Source organism: Anarhichas minor, unplaced genomic scaffold (genome assembly GCF_050575085.1).
Source record: "Anarhichas minor isolate MPS153535 unplaced genomic scaffold, ASM5057508v1 ptg000058l, whole genome shotgun sequence".
NCBI classification, from domain to species: domain Eukaryota; kingdom Metazoa; phylum Chordata; class Actinopteri; order Perciformes; family Anarhichadidae; genus Anarhichas; species Anarhichas minor.
In genome coordinates, this window is record NW_027466504.1 from 4,345,001 (window position 1) to 4,363,000 (window position 18,000).

Here is an 18,000-nt window from a genome sequence, read left to right on the forward strand (position 1 = left end):
ACACACACAGGCACTTCTTTCCACCCCGAAGGTGACGTTGCAGAGCGTCACCGCGGTGACAAATTGTAGGCGGTAGGTGGCCTCGGCATGAGCGCGATAGATAGAAATTGAGAGAGATGGAGGAAGAGAAAGTAGGCAGATGTGAAAGCATGGTGTGTGTGTGTGTGTGTGTATGTATCTGTGTGTGTGGGGGGGCGTCTCAGTTATAAAGCTATCCCTTCGAGGTTCGCGTCACCTCTGAGGGCGGTGTGTGTGACGCGTGTGTGTGTGTGTGTGTGTTTGCAGATAAAAGTGTGGGCTGTGGAGGCTTGAAAAAAAAAAAAGCTTATCTGTGACGTGTTGATCCGGAGTGTTGGGGACGGCCTACAGATGTGACTAGATCTATCTGTCCATCCATCTACACTTTGATGGTGTGACACGTTTCTCATTAATTGTTCACCACACGATTCTTCTGCACATTTGGTCCATGGTATCATTCTGTGATTAAATAGATTTACGATCAATTCACCCACATTACAGCCGCGCGACTGCAAACGTTTAGTGGTGTCTGTCTGGCCACGCGGGTATTATGATGTGCCGTCCATCATGAGATATCCACCTTCAAAACGCCTGCCGTCATTTGTTTATGGCCTAAAATAAATAGCCTAAAGTTGGTGATACTTTTTTGTTTTGAGCACCACAAAACAAGTTCCACGAGCCTCCATTTAATTGCACTGTACATATACTTGTACTTAATATTGTAATTTTTCCCTTTCTACACTTATTTTGATAGCTGTAGTTACTGTTTAAATTTTATTTTTTTCATTCAAAACATATGAGGAGCTTATAAAATATGATGCATTGTTATGGATATGTAAATAAAAAGCTCATCCAATTACAACTGTAAAATGCTTCTAACGCATTAATGCATCAATAATCGTCCAATAATATTGTGTTTAATAGTATAAAAAGGGTCATATATTTGCATTAGAAGTACTATAATTCTGCACATTTTGCTGATAATACTTTTTTTTAAATCAGAGTGATATAAGTGATCATTGCTTCCATTGCAGGTTGTTTGTCTCATGCATCATCTCACCTCTCATGTAGCTGTGATAATGACACCTATGTATGTGTGTGTGTGTGTGACCTCAGTGCCACGTGAGCAGCTGCTGCAGACGGAGGAGTACGACCTGAACGTGGTGCGCCTGTGCATCCAGGTCTTCCTGCAGGACGAGAACGGCCACTACACCATCCCGCTCGGGCCCATCGTCACCAACCCCATCTACGACAACAGTGAGTTGACTGAGCTCGGTCTGCGTCACAGCGTGTGTGTCTTCGTGCTGAAGTCATGTTAGGGCAACTACATGTGGCGAGAACGTCGCGGCACTGCCATGCTAATATTCATGTCATTTCATACCCTTACATAGCATTTTATTAATATTCTACTTGCTGATAAAGTAATTTTACTATGCAAGAATTGAGAAGTTACCCATGAAGCCAGGGGTGTAAATATATACAGTGCAGGAGAGAGTAGGCCTGCACATAGAGAGAGTAGGCCTGCACATAGAGAGAGTAGGCCCTCCAACAATGTGTTGGTTGGAGAATACCTTTGCAAAAGATTTAAAATGGCCTCGTTGGAATTATACTAATGTGCAAAGAAGAGCTCACATTGAAGGATAAGTGGTATGGAATATGCTGTACATTCTTGGTAAACCCATCTCTCATGGGTTTTCTTTTCTTTTTTTTCAGTAGCAGAAGCTAAATTATATTATATATTATGCTGCTTAACTATAAAAACTATTCAATTAAATTAATAATATCTTATTTTCTTTGGTATTTTTGTCATATATATTTATGCAATGATGACTAATAATATGCATGTTGTCCATTGTCAAGTCTCTATTTGACGATACAACGATACAGTTGTAACTTGCACACACAGTTCATGCAGTGTGTATCTGTTTCGTCTTTCTGGGCATTAGCCTATACTAGCCAAATAATAATGGGTCCAAAATGATGTAAACTTGCATAGTTTTAAGATAAAAAAAAACCTTCAAATTGTCTTTTGGGGAGCACTGGCTTCCACCCAAGTGTTTGTTGCAAGACCTGTGTGCATGTGTCCAGTAGTTATTCTCTCAACTCTGTTTTGAGTGTTGCACTTAGTGAACTAGTTCAGTGTTCCTCACAAACATTGAGAAAGGGGAAGCTCTTTATACACACTAAGCCTCAAACAACCCCGTTGCCATGGAGCACTTCCTCTTCTGACTCTCTTGTGACATGTGACTCAACCTGCTGAGGCCTCAACTATAAACCTACTGTGGTCTTTTTCTAAACTGAGGCAAATATTGAACAAGTTACACTGAGCCACGAAAGCTGTTTTGTTTTTTCACAATCGGACATCAGTGAGATCAGGTCAAGGCCGACTCTGACACTATCACTGTTGGAAATACAAATGTTATCTCACTCGTAGAATGCAGTTTGATTTAGATTGTTTGCGTCTGTTGGGCTGTATGGTTACAACTTGTTTCTGCATCATCAGGGGCCCCAAACACAGCGGAGCTGAGGATCTGTCGGGTCAACCGGAACAGTGGCAGCGTCAAGGGAGGGGATGAGATCTTCTTACTGTGTGACAAAGTACAGAAAGGTACAAACTATCGATGCTCTGTTGGCCTTCGCAATCAGCTAATCGGCATTTTGTTGTTTTACACGTTTTACAGATTTCTCATATCTTGCATACATTTTCTCTCCATTGTTTTCCATCCATGAATCCATTTTGCGTCTCGTAGCCATAGAGCCTATCTCTTTGCATGCTCATTCAGTTTTCCATTGCTGTCTTCTCATCATCCCACTTTACTCCAGACGACATCGAGGTGCGATTCTTCTCCGACGACGGTTGGGAGGCCAAAGGCTCCTTCTCCCAGGCCGACGTTCATCGCCAAGTGGCCATCGTCTTTAAGACTCCTTCCTATTATAACACCTCCGTAACGGAGTCGGTCACCGTGCACATGCAGTTGCGCCGGCCTTCCGATCAGGAAGTCAGTGAAGCCATGGATTTTAGATACCTGCCCGACGACAAAGGTAAGCAGAGATCTGCTTCTTTGTGTTATTAACTCAAACTCTCGCCATTGGTCGGTGTCCGCTGGTGGTTTTCAGGAATTGGGGGGGTCTCAGGTGGATTCAAGTGATACATGTGAACATTTTGCATTTGCTTTAGATCCTTACGGTTACAATGAGAAAAAGCGCAGAAGAGAGCACTTGATGAGGATATCAGGACTGTCAGGTATGAGTTACGGTACTGTTTATATCAATATAGCCCATCTCATATGTCCCCATGTGCATGTATGAGATTCAGTGTACATGTATGCATTGTAACCAAGGTTTCTGTCCTTTCTTTAGGTGTTCCTTTCACTGGTCTAATAAACCGGCCAAAGGCGGTGCCACAGAGTACCATGAGTCACATGCGAAAAGGTAACTGGCTTTGTTTCCCTCACATTGCAATGGTTAGGTGTTAAGCCAGCAACTATACTACGCTTCCATCCAGATCAGGATAATACTGCCCTGCTATCACACTAAATGTCAATGTATGTTTTCCAGACCTCAGCAACATGTACGTGAGGCCACAGCCCACACCTTCGATGCCGCAACAACCTCCTGTATTCAACCAGGTCTTCCAACCAGGCGCTCAGAACGTTATGATGACATCGCAGGCTCCCACTGTGCCAGTCAGCCATTCATGGGCAAATCCCAACCCAGCACTCTCAATGGATACAGTCACCATAAACCCGTCCGGTGCCATGAGCAATCTTCTACGTCCTAATAGCAGCAGGCAACAGCAGGCAAACCGTGTCTCTGGTTACCCCCACAGAGTGGAGCACAGTGGCTTTGAGAATAACACCCTCCCTCAGCTCTCCATGAGGGACTTGCAGTGCTTGGATCCAGCCCCCCAAGCTGCTGTGATGAGCCAGCCAATCTTCCAGCTGCAGCACCAAAGGGAGGAGCTCGCATCTGAGACCCAGGCCCAGAACCATCCAGGCAACCAGAACCAGGGTCTCCAGGCTGCTTGGCCCAATTTCACTACCCTCAATCAAGTCCAGAACACCTTTAACGGGTCAGTACCCGGAGGTGGAGGGGGCTCACAGGGGCTGGGCTCTTTCTCCTTCGTAGGGGAAATGGAAGGGGACGATTTTTTGAAGGGCCTGGTGGGAGGAGGGCCTCAGCTGAAGCAGGAGCCCCAGATCACAATGCGACAAGAGACCCATTCTTCCGTCATGCAATCCCCGAGCGAAAGCCAAGAAAATACTTATACCAACTTGCTTCCTCGTCCTATAAGCAACGGCATCAACATGATTCCAATGATGCAAGATGCTTGTGGCAACACCCAGCCTCATAAAAATCAGGAAAATCCGTACTCAGGCAACGACATGGCATCCGAAGGCCACTTTACAACTTTGGCTGACTGGATCAAAGCAACTCGACAAAGTGACTAAAAGGAGTGACATTTTCGGTGTCAAAAAATAAACAGATGCAGCTCAGAGGAATACGTTGGTCTTGTTTAGCCTTGCAAAGACAGAGATTTTGCTTCATCCATATTGGCCCAGTAAGGATCAGTGGGCATTTGCTTGGGTTATTACATCAGTGGGCGAATTACATAAAATTATAGCCATGTGGAATCTACAACCAGACAAAGGCGTTGTTTCTAGGAGGTGCAATTGATTACAAACTAGTTCCTTCTTTAGCAGAGACATCACCAAGGGTGGTTCCTACACTTGATTGGCCATCTATGGCTTGGTAAGCATTGGCTTTTGCTTCCCAATATATGGAAAGACACCATTCTGTTAAAAATGATTAATCAAATTTGATTTCTTGGTTCATTTTAGACGAGAACCATGCAGTTTCAGAACCTATTTGCATTTATATTAAGGACGCCTGTTCAGGTTACACCCTGACCTTTAACCAATGGACTGTTGGGACTGTCGTTCAAATTACTCCCCCTAATTCACTGATTGATTTCCAGCTGCTGGTGTTGAGGCTTTTAGTGGATATTCTCCAGACTAGTCAATTAAACTGAGCTCTCATGAGTTCAACTGGCTTCTTTCTGCACGGTGAAGTATGGGGATAAAACATCTTAGGTTGTAAAGATGACCAACAACATGCTCATGGTTTCCAAGCCAAAGTTAGAATTCTGCAGAAGTGAATGTACTACTTTCTTTCTTTGTCTTTTTCATGTGAAGTTGGATTCACTGTGAACATAATGTATGGTAGAGTGTTTGATTTTGGAAATAAAACGGGGGCAAATGTGTATGTTAGGGATTGGAAATTAGAGCAGACAATATGGCTTGTTATCATGGTTGTACACACTTTTTTTGCTTTGTAAAGGAATTCTTACATATTGTACTGTTTTATTGATTTCTTAGCAGAGTATTTGCTGTTATAAATGCGCTCTGTACATACATGTAAGCCATAGTTGAGAGTGAAAGCAATAACAATGCTGAAACGCTCAAGAACTGGCAAGGTACTGAAATTTCCATTGAGGAAGTGGGAGGAAGCACATTTAGTGTTGTCTTTCCTTTGTAATGACTATGTCATAACAGTGATCACATGTGTTATTCAGAGTTCTCAGAGCATTTCTACTATATGTTTTTTTTTATATAAAGAAATTTTGTACTTTATTGATGTTTCATTCGTTCAGCTGAGCTTATCGATATCTTCACAGAGCGCCTCGCTCAAGGACATTGTGGTTGTCTGATGCTAAACTGTCAACTGTAGTCTAGCTCATCCTAGCATGTTGTTTTTCTACTTGTATGCCCTTCAGAAGCTTTTTGGTTGTAAAAGGAAGTAAATATTTTTGATGACTAGTTTGTAAGATTTGCTATTTTTGGATTTTTCTACAAGATCAGTTCTTAATAAACAGAGTCTGTCTTATTCTACATGTTCCATGTTGGGTTTTTTTCCAACGAGAGGTGACACGAGAGGGTGCAGCAAAATACAACCAAACGTAACTTTTAGGCGACCAAAATGTTTCAAATAACTTTCATGAACTGAAAACACACTGTGAAAGAGTTTAAGATTTAAGACGAAAACATGGACAACACCCAGACCAGAACACGTCAATCACAAGGTAGCCCCGCCCTAAAGCATACCCTGCTTTATGGTCTGTTTGACTCCAAATGGACCATAATTTACTAAATGAACATCATGCTGTATTGAAGAAGACTTGAAACTAGAGATTGAGACCATAAACTCATGTTCACAATGTTTACTGAGGGAATAAATCAAGTGAGAAGTAGTCATTTTCTCATAGACTTCTATACAATCAGACTTTTTTTTGCAACCAGAGGAGTCGCCCCCTGCTGGCCATTAGAAAGAATGCAAGTTTGAGGTACTTCAACCATAATCTCATTTTAGAGTTGACACACTAACGCATCAGTGTGGTTGCTACTGTTACCTGTGGTTTAATACAACCGGACTAATGATTTCGAAGGGTGGTTAAATTACAACCTCCCCAGCTTTGTAAAAGTCTCCCAATATTGTGCCAAAGTCCCCAGATTTCCTCATAGGTTATGTTTTGAAGTGACTGATGATACCATGAATCAATGGAGCAAGAAGCTACAGTATGATGCACTGGGCTGCAATCAGCTGATAGTTTCTAAGGAGTGTCTGTAGGCAGAAAGCTTTGGCCTTGAGAGATAATGCCGCGCCTGACGGTGAGCATGTCTTCGTGATTCTGACTTCGGCGTGTCTCAACAACAAAGTGGTGAGCGATGAGCCACATGACTTCACTTTCAGTTTGAGCTTCACTGGACTTGTCCTCACCTAACTTGTCATCAGGATTTTGCTCAAGGCCAAAACATTGTCTTCCTCTTCTTAACCAGACAAAACAACGTGGCAAATCCAAACAAAGCTAGACTGAACTGGAACTGAAAGTCTGAGCGGTGATGGCAATGAAACCTGGCTTTTTCTTGGCCCAATTGAAACCTTTTGCTTTCATGTCCATGCAGAAATGTAGAAGTGTTTAATCCTTCAGCTTTACATCGCTTTTGAGCCATTTTCATTTCTGAAGAGATACTCCAAGTCTACAGCCAGCATTCGGTTAGTCTAGTGAAGTGTAAAGACTGGAAACAGCTGAGGTAACTGCTCCCAGCAAAGAAATGGTGCGGCTCATAACCCCACGTCAAACTGCAACGTGTCGCACAACGTGCGAGTCGTTTACAGCTGAAAGATGGTTCAACATTTTGGGGAAAGTGCTTAATCACTTTCTTGCTGAGAGATAGACTAGAAGATCAATAGCATTAGCTTAGCATAAAAGCTAGGAGCAGAGGGGAAACAGTTAGCAAGGCTCATGTCTGGAGCAAACCAAATCTGTCCAAAGATACATGTAAGTAAGTCAATGATCACGGCCTGCCATACTTTGCTTTGACCTATATCGACAATACTGATCCTCTGTGAATTAGTTGCACAGTTTCATTTTTACATCAGCGCCGCTCATATTTTCATCACAATCGATGAATGTTGATTCTAATCTTATTTCTCGAAAAATTCTGCATTCAATAACGCAAAGGTACTTTTCAAGCAGTGTGTCCTGAGGCGTCACTACCAAGGAATCCAGGATGTACGACATTGGATGTTTGTTTTCTCTCGTATTAAAGGAGACTGAGGTGAAACGCTGCATGCAGCATCCTTCCTGTCTCGTTGTTATAAGGAACCAGTGAACCCCGATTTTAACCTCAACACGCCGGATACTGTCAACAATCCGCTCACAGGCTTTTGGTTTTGATTCACTGATTTTATCTTTTTTTTTTATTATTGATCCCTCAATTGAGTCTACAGTTTTTTGTCATTTCGATGCATGCAGTCAACCGGTGGTTATGAAAACATCTAAGTACTATTAGAATAGCCTCGAGAAGTTTACAGCATTGGTCCATTATTTTGGTCAAAACTCCAACAACAACAAGCTAAAAATGACACGTTGAAAAGGCTTACGTGTTAGCTATTACTAGAATATAACTACTGATATTATTGAGATATGGAGCAGCCTCAGCCGTCATTTGAAGTTGTGTTTTTCGCCACCTGTTAAGTCCTATTCACTCTCCTTATGGCTCTGTTTTGGCTCGCTAGCTGCTAAATGCTCCACTATGTTCAACAGCTAGTCGCTAACTTGGTCTGTCGGCCGTTAAAGTTGGCGGGTAGCGCACAATGGGTTTATCAGCGCTTGTTGTTGGAAACAGGATTGATGAGTTGACAGAGAAAGTGTTTTATTATGGGTTACATGACATAATAGTAATAGTGTGCTCCTGTAACGTGGGCTACTACATTGTCCTTTTGACAGAAACACTGATGTTTTGAAATCTGAGTTGGGCTGGCGCAATTTCTCTCTTGATGTTGGCCCGAGTTCACTGGAGACTTCACTGCCAGGGTTGTTTAGTCCAGAGAAAAACTCCATTTACTGCACATAGATTTTTCTATTTCAGAGAGCAGCAGTCCAAAAGCTCAAGCACAAAGTTATAGGTTTTGGTCCGGGCTTACAATTCCTTTTGAGATCTGCAACATGGAATTTTGCATGCCCTGTATTAAGCCCAGGGCTAACGAAAACCTGTTGCTGACTCGAGCTATTTCCTGATTCATGTAGATGTTAACCCTGGGCTCCAATGTTTACGTGTGAGTTCTCAACCCAGTGCTTACTCATCCAGAGCCGAAAAATGCAGCTGGTAAAGGGCTGTATAATGAAACAAAGTATTGCAACATCAAATCCGTGCATTGGTAAATAACAAGAGGACCAAATGTCTTCACTGACACATAGATCACGGTGAAGTAATTCAGTCAGGATATTTCACTTTTGCAAAGAGTTAGTTTTAGGACTTGGGGTTAAACAGTTAGTCCTGCATGAGTGCACGGGGGGGCCACATGTCACACACACTGTATGTCGTCACGTATGTGTGTGCAGCCGTGTTTGTCTTTCTGTGCACACATAGGGAGAGTCTGCGCTAGTGCAGTGTGTCTCTTTCAGTATTTCCTAACCATGTCCTGGAAAAGGCCAGCCAGACCTGTTTAGCCACCTATTTCCAGTAATGCCCCTCCTCTGCTGCTCAGTCTCCTCCCCCTTCACTCAGCTGCCCCCCCCCCCCCCTCCCCCTCCTCCTCCTTCCTGTGAAGCTTGCAAACCCTTGCTCACTGCAAATGGTTGCTGACGACACAGGCATCCGGTCACACTCCACCTGAATGAACGCGCCATTATCTCACCTTATCATGGCCGGGGTTACCACAGGGCGTGCGTGTCACAGATGCATTCGAACAACAACAGTGCTCTGGTAGAGGTGTGTGCCTGCAGCACTGATAATAGAAAGTTAGATTTTATTGGTATTTATCCACTTCCTCTATCTATTCCTCATATATTGAGTTTGATGCCCATTGTATGTGGATTCACATTAAATTCAAACAAGTTAAAAACAACTATCTGGGGTTTCATATTACTACACGTAACTATGAATATGAAGACAAACATGATTTGTTTTTGTTTTTGTTTTTTTATGCAGATGTTTATGCAGAATATCTGCCCCATGGGAATAAATACATTATTCAGTGAGGAAATAAAATATGTTAACTTTGCCAGATTCCGGTCTGCATAGAGCAATTAACCGTTTTAGGAACAAAACAAGATTTAAAAAAGGCCTTCCTCTGCATCAACTCGTGGAATGATGCCCACACGTCATAAACACATATAGTCATCTTTTCCACCTATAAGATCACTGAGCCAAGATCTCTCTGTGAAATATGGAGAGCAGTTATTACTTCCATTCTCTGAGAGCAATTTCCCTGATCCTACAATTTGCAAACTTCCTGCAGCACATTTTAATTATAGGTGTTGTACTTATGTGTAGCTAGAGAGGCTCCTCATGCAAGACCTAACTCATGTTTCAGAGCAAAGGGAAAATCCCACGAAGCTTTTACTGTGAATGTATGACCAGAGCAGCGAATACCTATGTGTTCCAGGGTGTTCAGCAGGTTTATGTCATTGTTTTAGTGGTCTTATACTTAAGATGAGTGACTCAAGCGAGGAACCATACTCTAAGTTTATGTATGCTAATGTAGTGAGATAGGAAGAAGTGTAAAAGAACACTGCTATTCAACATTGATATAGACTACAGGGCCCTACAAAGCCAAAATGTGTTTTCCATATAAAACTAGTATGCCATAGATAGTATAATTTAGGGATCTAAAACAGCATGTCAATTTTGCACAAACTACAAAAGAGAGGTAAAAAGCAAACTGCAAAGACACTCCTCCAATTAGCTTTAACTAGCTAGGTAAAACTAGCTGGACTGGAAGTGAAAATACAGCTAGCCTTAGCTAAAGCTAATTCAATGACCTTTTCTAATAATGTTTCCTATAGTTGTAAAATTAATAATGCTCCAACATCTTAGTAATTCAGTATTCTATACACATACGTAAGGCAGTAGCTGTGATCAAAGTAGAGAAAAAAAGTAGCAGATAAATAAGCTGTGTTGGAAGCTAACTCATCAAGCTAAGCTAGCTCTAACTAGCTTAAATGCCCCCAGATTTTCCAAACAGGCTTCGTAGTGGCCTACAGTATCTGATATCATACTAATATTATCATCCTTAGTGTTTCCAACTTATATACACACTTTGGATAAGTAGCCTTCAAACTTCAGACCATTTTTTCTCAACTTTCTAAACAGTTTCTGTCTTCCTTTTTACGTTTACACCTCAGATAATAGAACTTGTTGCCTCTCAGTTCGTTTTATTTCAATAATAGAAACTACCGTATTGTCCCTTCAGTTACTGTATTTCCCTTTTTCATAAGCAGCCACACAACCATGTCAACATTCTGTGTGTGTGTGCGCACAGGCTAAAAACTGAGTTCTGTATGTTCTGTCAACAATTTCTCTTGACAGTTCCACTTTTGTACAAGCCTCCATCTTCCCATCTGTCATTAATACTTATTGCAATACATACGTTTGCAGCACAAAGAGAAGACACACTGACACGCACGGAGCAAGGAGGAACCAGCGTTTTGTGAAAAGTTCCCACATTACATTCAGGCCAATCCAGCGTGGTGCCCAGCAAAAATACACCATACAACAAGTCAGGAACAGTGGAATTTCAGAACGAGTAAAGGAATGCTGCGTTGGGGTGAGGGAAGTCATAGGTCTGGTTGGGCCAGTCGATTAGCCAGTCGATTGCACAAACAGAAAGGCAGATATGGGTGTGAGGGAAAGCTTAGGGATTCTACCATGGTTGTATAAACACAGGAATATACAGGGTAAATTCGAGGCAGCCCCAGCAAATCTTTTTTCAATCTCTTTGAAATGCGTCTGCAATAATTGGCAACATTTCCTCTTAAAAATGTCAGACAGCCCTTAGAGAGAAAACTCATGCAATTGCCTCCAGTGCATTTCGTGACCATCCAACAGCAGGACACCGGATAATCCGAGTACACTTGCTTGAGCAGCTTATACTGCTAAATTCTCCTTTTTCCATGCCTTTAACTTATATCAATATCATAAACTATATGGCCAAAAGTATCTCTCTAAAATACTTTGGCCCTTAGATTCACTTGAAAGAATAGTTATAGTCTATATTTTCAGAAAATACTATCCACTTTCTTGCTGTAAATTAGACTCCACTTCAGTTTTAGTGTGAGTGAAACAAACTAGATACAACATGTTAGTTAGTGTGCGTTAGGGTTGCTGCTATGCATATTTTTTTAACCTGTAGTCAGGCTAGCTGTTTCCGACTGTTCCCAGTCTTTATGCTAAGCTAAGCTAACCGTCTCCATGACCTCCAACGGACAGACATGAGAGTGCCGTCGATCTTCTCGTCTAACTCTCGCCAAGAATCTGAGGCGTCTACAAGCTGCGGAGCAGTTCATCTAAAGAGCGATGTACTCACATTTCATTTTAAAGGTTCACGATTTGGAGCCAAACCCCTGCAGCCAAGTCCCAAAAATCTGGTGGAAAGCCTGAAATCAGTGGCTGCAGCATATTTACATATATGAGTGTAATGTTTGGGTGTCTTCATACTTTTCCCCATTTAATTTATTCATTAAATGTAATTATCCTCTATTTATTTATCTTTTTAAACATCTCTTTATCGTCTTTTCTGAAAAGGGAAACAAGAAGTAATAGAAAAACAAACAAAAACAAAGATGAAATATAGGATAATAAAGGAAGAAATAAATAAATAAAAGAAATTAGAGATTTGATTTTTTATAAATAACTAAATAAACAAACAAATAAATAAATAACAGTAAGCACAGCTCTAATACCAGTCATATCAGTTCCTTGTTTGCTCATTGATTCGAATGTCATTATGCTCCAGTAAGTTGTAAAATACATTCAAAATTTTCAAAAATGTTATTAAGTTTGGTTGTTTTTGTCAGATAGCGTCTCTTTTTCTAGAGCCAAGTAAAAACTGTAAAGATCCTTTACAGTCTGTGATCTTCCCGTGGGCTATCACCAACAAAAAGGTCAAACCCCAAATACCAGGACCATCATCTCAAGCGTCTTCCCACGCACGGCGGCATCAGGGGACCGACACTTTGGAGTCCCACCTTACTCCGTCATGTCACCAACACACACACAGGCACCTTCTGTTCGTCCCACCCCACGGCGACTCTAAAGCGTCAGCTCTTCAACGCACGACACTTGACATCACGGGGCTCCCTCCTCAAACCACACCGCACACCTCTGCGCCCACTGCTTGCGCTCAAGAGCTGCTCTCCTTACGCAATAGCTGCAGCTCAAGCCACCCCCTCCCCAAACCTTACTACGGGGTTGACTGATCCACACTTGGTGAGAGCCCAAAGGGGGGATCCACCCCTCAAACCCAATTCACACACGTCATACAAGTCAAATCTCAGGAGCTGCAACGTCGGCAATCAAAGGAGACTGGCGTAGGAAATAGTGTTTGTACCCAAATCTGACAGCAACAACAAAAAAGCCTCTATACAGTTTGTTAGATTTATTAACATTCAAGTCTCCGTCAGTGGTCTGATTGTGTGAAATAATGGGAAGAACGTGTTTTTTTCTTTCTTAGAATGGATTTAGAGAATTATTTTTAAAAGGGGGACAACTATCTTCTTATGAAGGGGCATTTCGTAGAATATTTAACAATAGTTAACTACTGTGGGTCAGTGGTAGAGCAGGGTCTTCAATCAATCAGAGGATCGGTTGTTCGATCCCCGTGTCCTTGGGAAACCCCAAATTGCTCCCGTAGCTGTGTGCCTACGGTGTGTGAATGTGTGTGAATGTTAGTTACTCCTGATGGGCAAGTGGCACCTTGCATGGTAGCCCCTGTCATCAGTGAATGAATGGGTGAATGGTGACATGTAATGTTAAAGTGTTTTGAGTGTTCGGAAGAGTGGAAAAGTGCAATAATGTTCATTCAGCTCACACTTTATATCTGAATGTCCTAGTGCAGGTTACTACATACTGATGAAGTGCATACCATAGGGCAGTGGGGATGTTTCTCTTCAGCCAAATCTATAGGAATTTAAAATGACTGCTGTCAATGTGACTGGACATTAGTGAGAACAATAGCCATGAAAACATGTGTTCTTAATTTAAATACAGTGTATTACAGAGGAGGGATATTCCCTTTTATCCTCTTCTTTTGTGATAAGTCACAGCGACCTCTGCTGGACAGAAGCGAGATGTGCATTCAATCGTTTAAGCGTCTTCAGTGCAAAAAACAACTCAGGATTTGAGAGGTAAAACTATTTTATTATTTATTTTATGGCATAATATACAAGGATATTTTTCATAACATACTATATTGTTTTTTATGGAATACTATTCTATATTTTTTCAGGGGTTACTATACAATTAAATGTTTTCATGACATTCTTTATAATATTTTAATGGCACATTATACTAAGACATTTATTAAAACATACTAGATTATTTTTATGGCATGCTACACTACTATATTTTTATGGGATTTCTATGACACACACACTAGATTACAAAGTTTTATGACATACTATATTATATTAGTTTTTATGACATACAATGTAATGACATTTTTATGGCATTAGTTGGACTGTGTACTGTTGTCAGTTTCCATATATTCTTTGTAAAAAAAAAAAAAAGAATAAAATCTCTCTCCAACATCAGAAATAGGAGATTACGAGGTGACCTGGAACGCAACAGGACAAACTGGGACAGGGTCCGGAAGGTGATATTAGGAATCCCGGAAGAGAGTTCTTATTATTGGTCAAACTCTGTGGATGTATATTTAACGATGGATCAACAGCCTCCACAAAAGCCATGGGAAAGGCGGATTCCGGGGGCAATGAGTGCGCCTATAAATTACAGGTACACGGGCTGTAATAGCCGCGTTAGCTAGCTCGGTATCGTAGGACAACTTTTGTGTTTACTGACTGTAGCTGGTTCGATGTTGTTGCTGCGTTAGCTAGCTTACGCTAATGTAGCTGCACAAGCCTGGCGAAATCCCCCAAACAATGGTGCTATAAACCATTGGCCTATCAAAAAGTTTCCATTCGTCAGAGTATTTTACCGACGATAGCCATTTAAACAAAGTACCAGCTATACTTCTAGCTAACCAGCTAACGTTAGCTAGGCCCAATGAGGCCCTGACATATGACTCGTACACGAAACATTAGCTTAAACCTTGCAACTGTATTTTATTGCCCCTCACTACTTCGTGTCTCATCACCATCTTTGTTGTTCATCTAGCGTTACGTTAGTAATTCAAATGTGACACGTATTGACCTTATCTGAGTAAGGTTATTATCGATTACCGTTGTTTTTAAGGTAGTTGAAGCTAATGTAATCACACAGAATCATTAACCTAATGCCTTCTGTAGTTTTAGACCAGCTCCAGGCCCTTGGCTAATTTAAATCTACCCTATGCTCTTCTGTATACAAAAACAACAACATGAATACAGATGTTTTGATCCCCATGTCTTCTTGTCTTGATCTTGTCACCAAACAGATCTGCAAACTTTGGACCAGCTGCAGGCCCCTCCCACTCTGCGGGCCCTCCTGTCCTGACCCGTGTGGTGCCCCCGGTTCCACCCCGTCCCGTCCAGCAGGCTTACCGTCCATCCTACGGCTCCGTCACCTCCTCTTACAGCCCCTATGGGAGCTCCATGTATGGGGGCTATGGCGGTGGCTATAGCGGTGGCTACGGCGGTGGCTACGGCGGTGGCTTCAGTGGTGGCTTCGGCGCGGGAGGGTACAGCCGCCTCCCCCACACGGAAGACGTGGCCCCCAGCCGCTTCGTGCAGCAGGCGGAGGAGAGCAGCCGCGGCGCCTTCCAGTCCATCGAGAGCATCGTCCAGGCCTTCGGCTCGGTCAGCATGATGCTGAACGCCACCTACTCGGCGGTGTATAACAGTTTCCGTGCCGTGCTGGACGTGGCCAACCACCTGACGAGGCTGCGTGCACACCTCACCAGTGTTTTTTCAACCTTAGCTCTGGTACGCATGTTGCACTACCTCTACCGGCGGTTACAGAGGCTGCTGGGGCGAAGGTCGGACGCCGACATAGACGACTTGTGGGCCGACAGTGCCGCTGATGCCCTGGTGACAAGTGCGTCCGGAGGGGACGGAGCAGGGATGGAGGGTCGGCCCGTGAAGTCCTGGCCAATCTTTCTGTTTTTCGCTGTAGTCTTGGGGGGACCCTACCTCATCTGGAAACTGCTGAGCTCGGGCCCTGGCTCTGAAGAGACCGGTGAGACTAACATTCAGGATTTTTGCAATTGCAGATGAGACGTTGAACTTCTACATTTTGACACACATTTAAGTTTTAACTGTAAGATCAGGAGCCGTCCCCCTTTTTCTCTGGACTTTAGATCAGCAGCTTTCACCTTTGTGCCATCATGGCCCAAAATAATGCCGGTGTTCTTTCCAGCTAATCACAATTACTGCTGGCAGGAAATGAAATTAGCCTGCTTGAGTAAATGTTTATGTATTTATTTTATTTACACAGAATTCCCGTTCCCTACTACCAAGGTAGAAACTCCTCTTCCTGGGGTCCCTTCAAAACCACTACATCACAATGTAAAAACAAATATGGGATGAAAATCCAAAAAGGGAACGAATAACGAAAGAAAAACATGGAATCTGCCACCAAAACACCGCCAAAATAAAATACAAATCAACAGCAATAACACTGCTAATGACAATAATAACAACGAATGGACAAAAGTCAAAAAGGAAGCAGGTAAAAATTTCAGGTCGCCTGCCACCATGGCAGATTAATTTAGTGTCAGTTCCAAAAATATTCAGGGATTAAGGTTACATGACGTATCCCATATTTCTACTGCCTGGTACTCCTGACTCAGTGTAGACTTCAGAGGTGGCAGACAAAACATTTGAGTGGCCGGTAGAAAAGGTCACTGACCTACACGACGGTGGCACGTGAGGAAATAAAACTTAATTTCAGCTTCCGACTGCTGGCTTTACAAACTACCTGGAATGAACACTTAACAATTGACTGTGTTTTGCGTTTCTTTCTTCAGCCACTAACTGGGCCAGCGGGGAGGACGACCACGTGGTGGCCCGAGTCGAGTATGACTTTTTAGGGGCGTCCGAGGAGGAGATTTCTGTGCGGGCCGGAGACATGCTCAACCTCGCCCCGAAAGGTGAGAGCTCTTTAAACCACTGCGGGTTTAACACATTTTATGAGTTGAAGTATTATTTTAGAGATATATGTCAATGTTGCAACATAGAAATACATTTATACGGTCATAGAGGATATTATCCTCATCAGGGAGAGGTGGGGTTACAGCTCTGGTTTTCCTGTCCATGTGGTATAATAAGTGTATGTTGTGTACTACAGAGACATCAGTCAAAAAGCCTGTAAAAGTTTGTCTTTTGAGTGACAAAAAAATTGTAAATGATGGAAGAGAAAGGCCTGCTTTTGGGAAAATAGAGCTGAGATAGTTGGTGTTTACCCCGTGTGGATGACCTTTGACTCTCCCCTGTGTTCAGAGCACCAGCCGAAGGTGCGCGGCTGGCTGCTGGCCAGCACGGACGGCCAGACCACGGGACTCGTCCCCGCCAACTACGTCAAGGTCCTGGGCAAGAGGCGGGGCCTAAAGCACGCGGAGATGGAGAGGCTCGCTGAGGTGCAGCAAGGGAACACTGCCGCACACCCACAGTCCAGCCCCGCCCCGGGCCTCGGTTCGGCCTCCGCCTCGGTCTCCACGGAGGTGCTGCTGGAGTCGGCGTACAGAGGAGCGCCGGCCCCCTTCAGCCCGGGAACATCCAGCTCCAGCACGGTGCTAAACATCCCCGAGAAGACTGACCTGTGATGTCTGTTCGTGCCTTTCTCTGTATGCAAGTTTGTGTGTGTTCACATATTCGGTTGGCTCAGTCAGTATTCGTTTGCAGCGTTTAACTCTGAAGCTTGACTCATAATCAGCTGACAGTAGATATTTAGGAAAACACCATTGACCTCCGTTGAGAATTTCTCAAAGTAGTTCCAAAGCTTATTATTGAAATCATCGAACACCATCTGGACCTTCTGATAAGGTTAAAGGTCAAAACGGGTTTCCATACACAGGTATCCTGTTTTGCTGTTCTGTTTAGAACCAGCGTGTCTTAAATTAGGAGGTTATCCTGACATTTCTTGTGAAAGAAAGAAAGTCTAGTGTGTTCTCTAAATACAGTGCACTGCCGTTCTTTACATCATGTCTGATTTAAGATGTAATATCTTGATGTTGTCCAATAACAATAATTAGCTCAATGTTTAAGTTAATGAGGCACACTGATACATCATCTGTATACTGACAGTGTGAGGACACAGTTTCATGAGGTAATCATGTCTCTTGGCCTCACTTGTAGGCTGCTTGGTCCTTGTTGTCTTTGTGAGGCAAATGTGATTAGATTCATTCAGAAGGAATGAATCAGCTGTTTCAGCTGTTTGTTAGTCACAGATTGTAATTGTGTAAATATAATTATTTTGAAAATAAATATTTTAAAAATCACGTTTTGCCTTTTTTGTGTAACACCATCAGAAGGAAAGTGTGAAT

General features: G+C 42.7%; 2 protein-coding genes across 2 annotated transcripts in view; both read left to right on the plus strand.

The window, feature by feature from the left end:
• Window positions 1-5,909, plus strand: part of rel (v-rel avian reticuloendotheliosis viral oncogene homolog) — a 14,846-nt gene extending 8,937 nt beyond the window's left edge. The window contains exons 6-11 of the mRNA XM_076076968.1: window positions 1,135-1,275; window positions 2,522-2,626; window positions 2,842-3,060; window positions 3,197-3,262; window positions 3,379-3,450; window positions 3,577-5,909. Coding sequence (XP_075933083.1) covers window positions 1,135-1,275; window positions 2,522-2,626; window positions 2,842-3,060; window positions 3,197-3,262; window positions 3,379-3,450; window positions 3,577-4,469 — 1,496 coding nt within the window. The 3' untranslated portion in view covers window positions 4,470-5,909. The remainder of the gene's footprint in view (window positions 1-1,134; window positions 1,276-2,521; window positions 2,627-2,841; window positions 3,061-3,196; window positions 3,263-3,378; window positions 3,451-3,576) is intronic.
• An 8,218-nt stretch (window positions 5,910-14,127) lies between these two features.
• On the plus strand, window positions 14,128-17,955 carry pex13 (peroxisomal biogenesis factor 13). Its single transcript, XM_076076915.1, has 4 exons — window positions 14,128-14,315; window positions 14,956-15,695; window positions 16,486-16,608; window positions 16,958-17,955. The coding sequence occupies exons 1-4, from the start codon at window positions 14,242-14,244 to the stop codon at window positions 17,278-17,280; spliced, it is 1,260 nt and encodes a 419-aa protein (XP_075933030.1). The 5' UTR covers window positions 14,128-14,241; the 3' UTR covers window positions 17,281-17,955.
• Window positions 17,956-18,000: the final 45 nt, after the last annotated feature.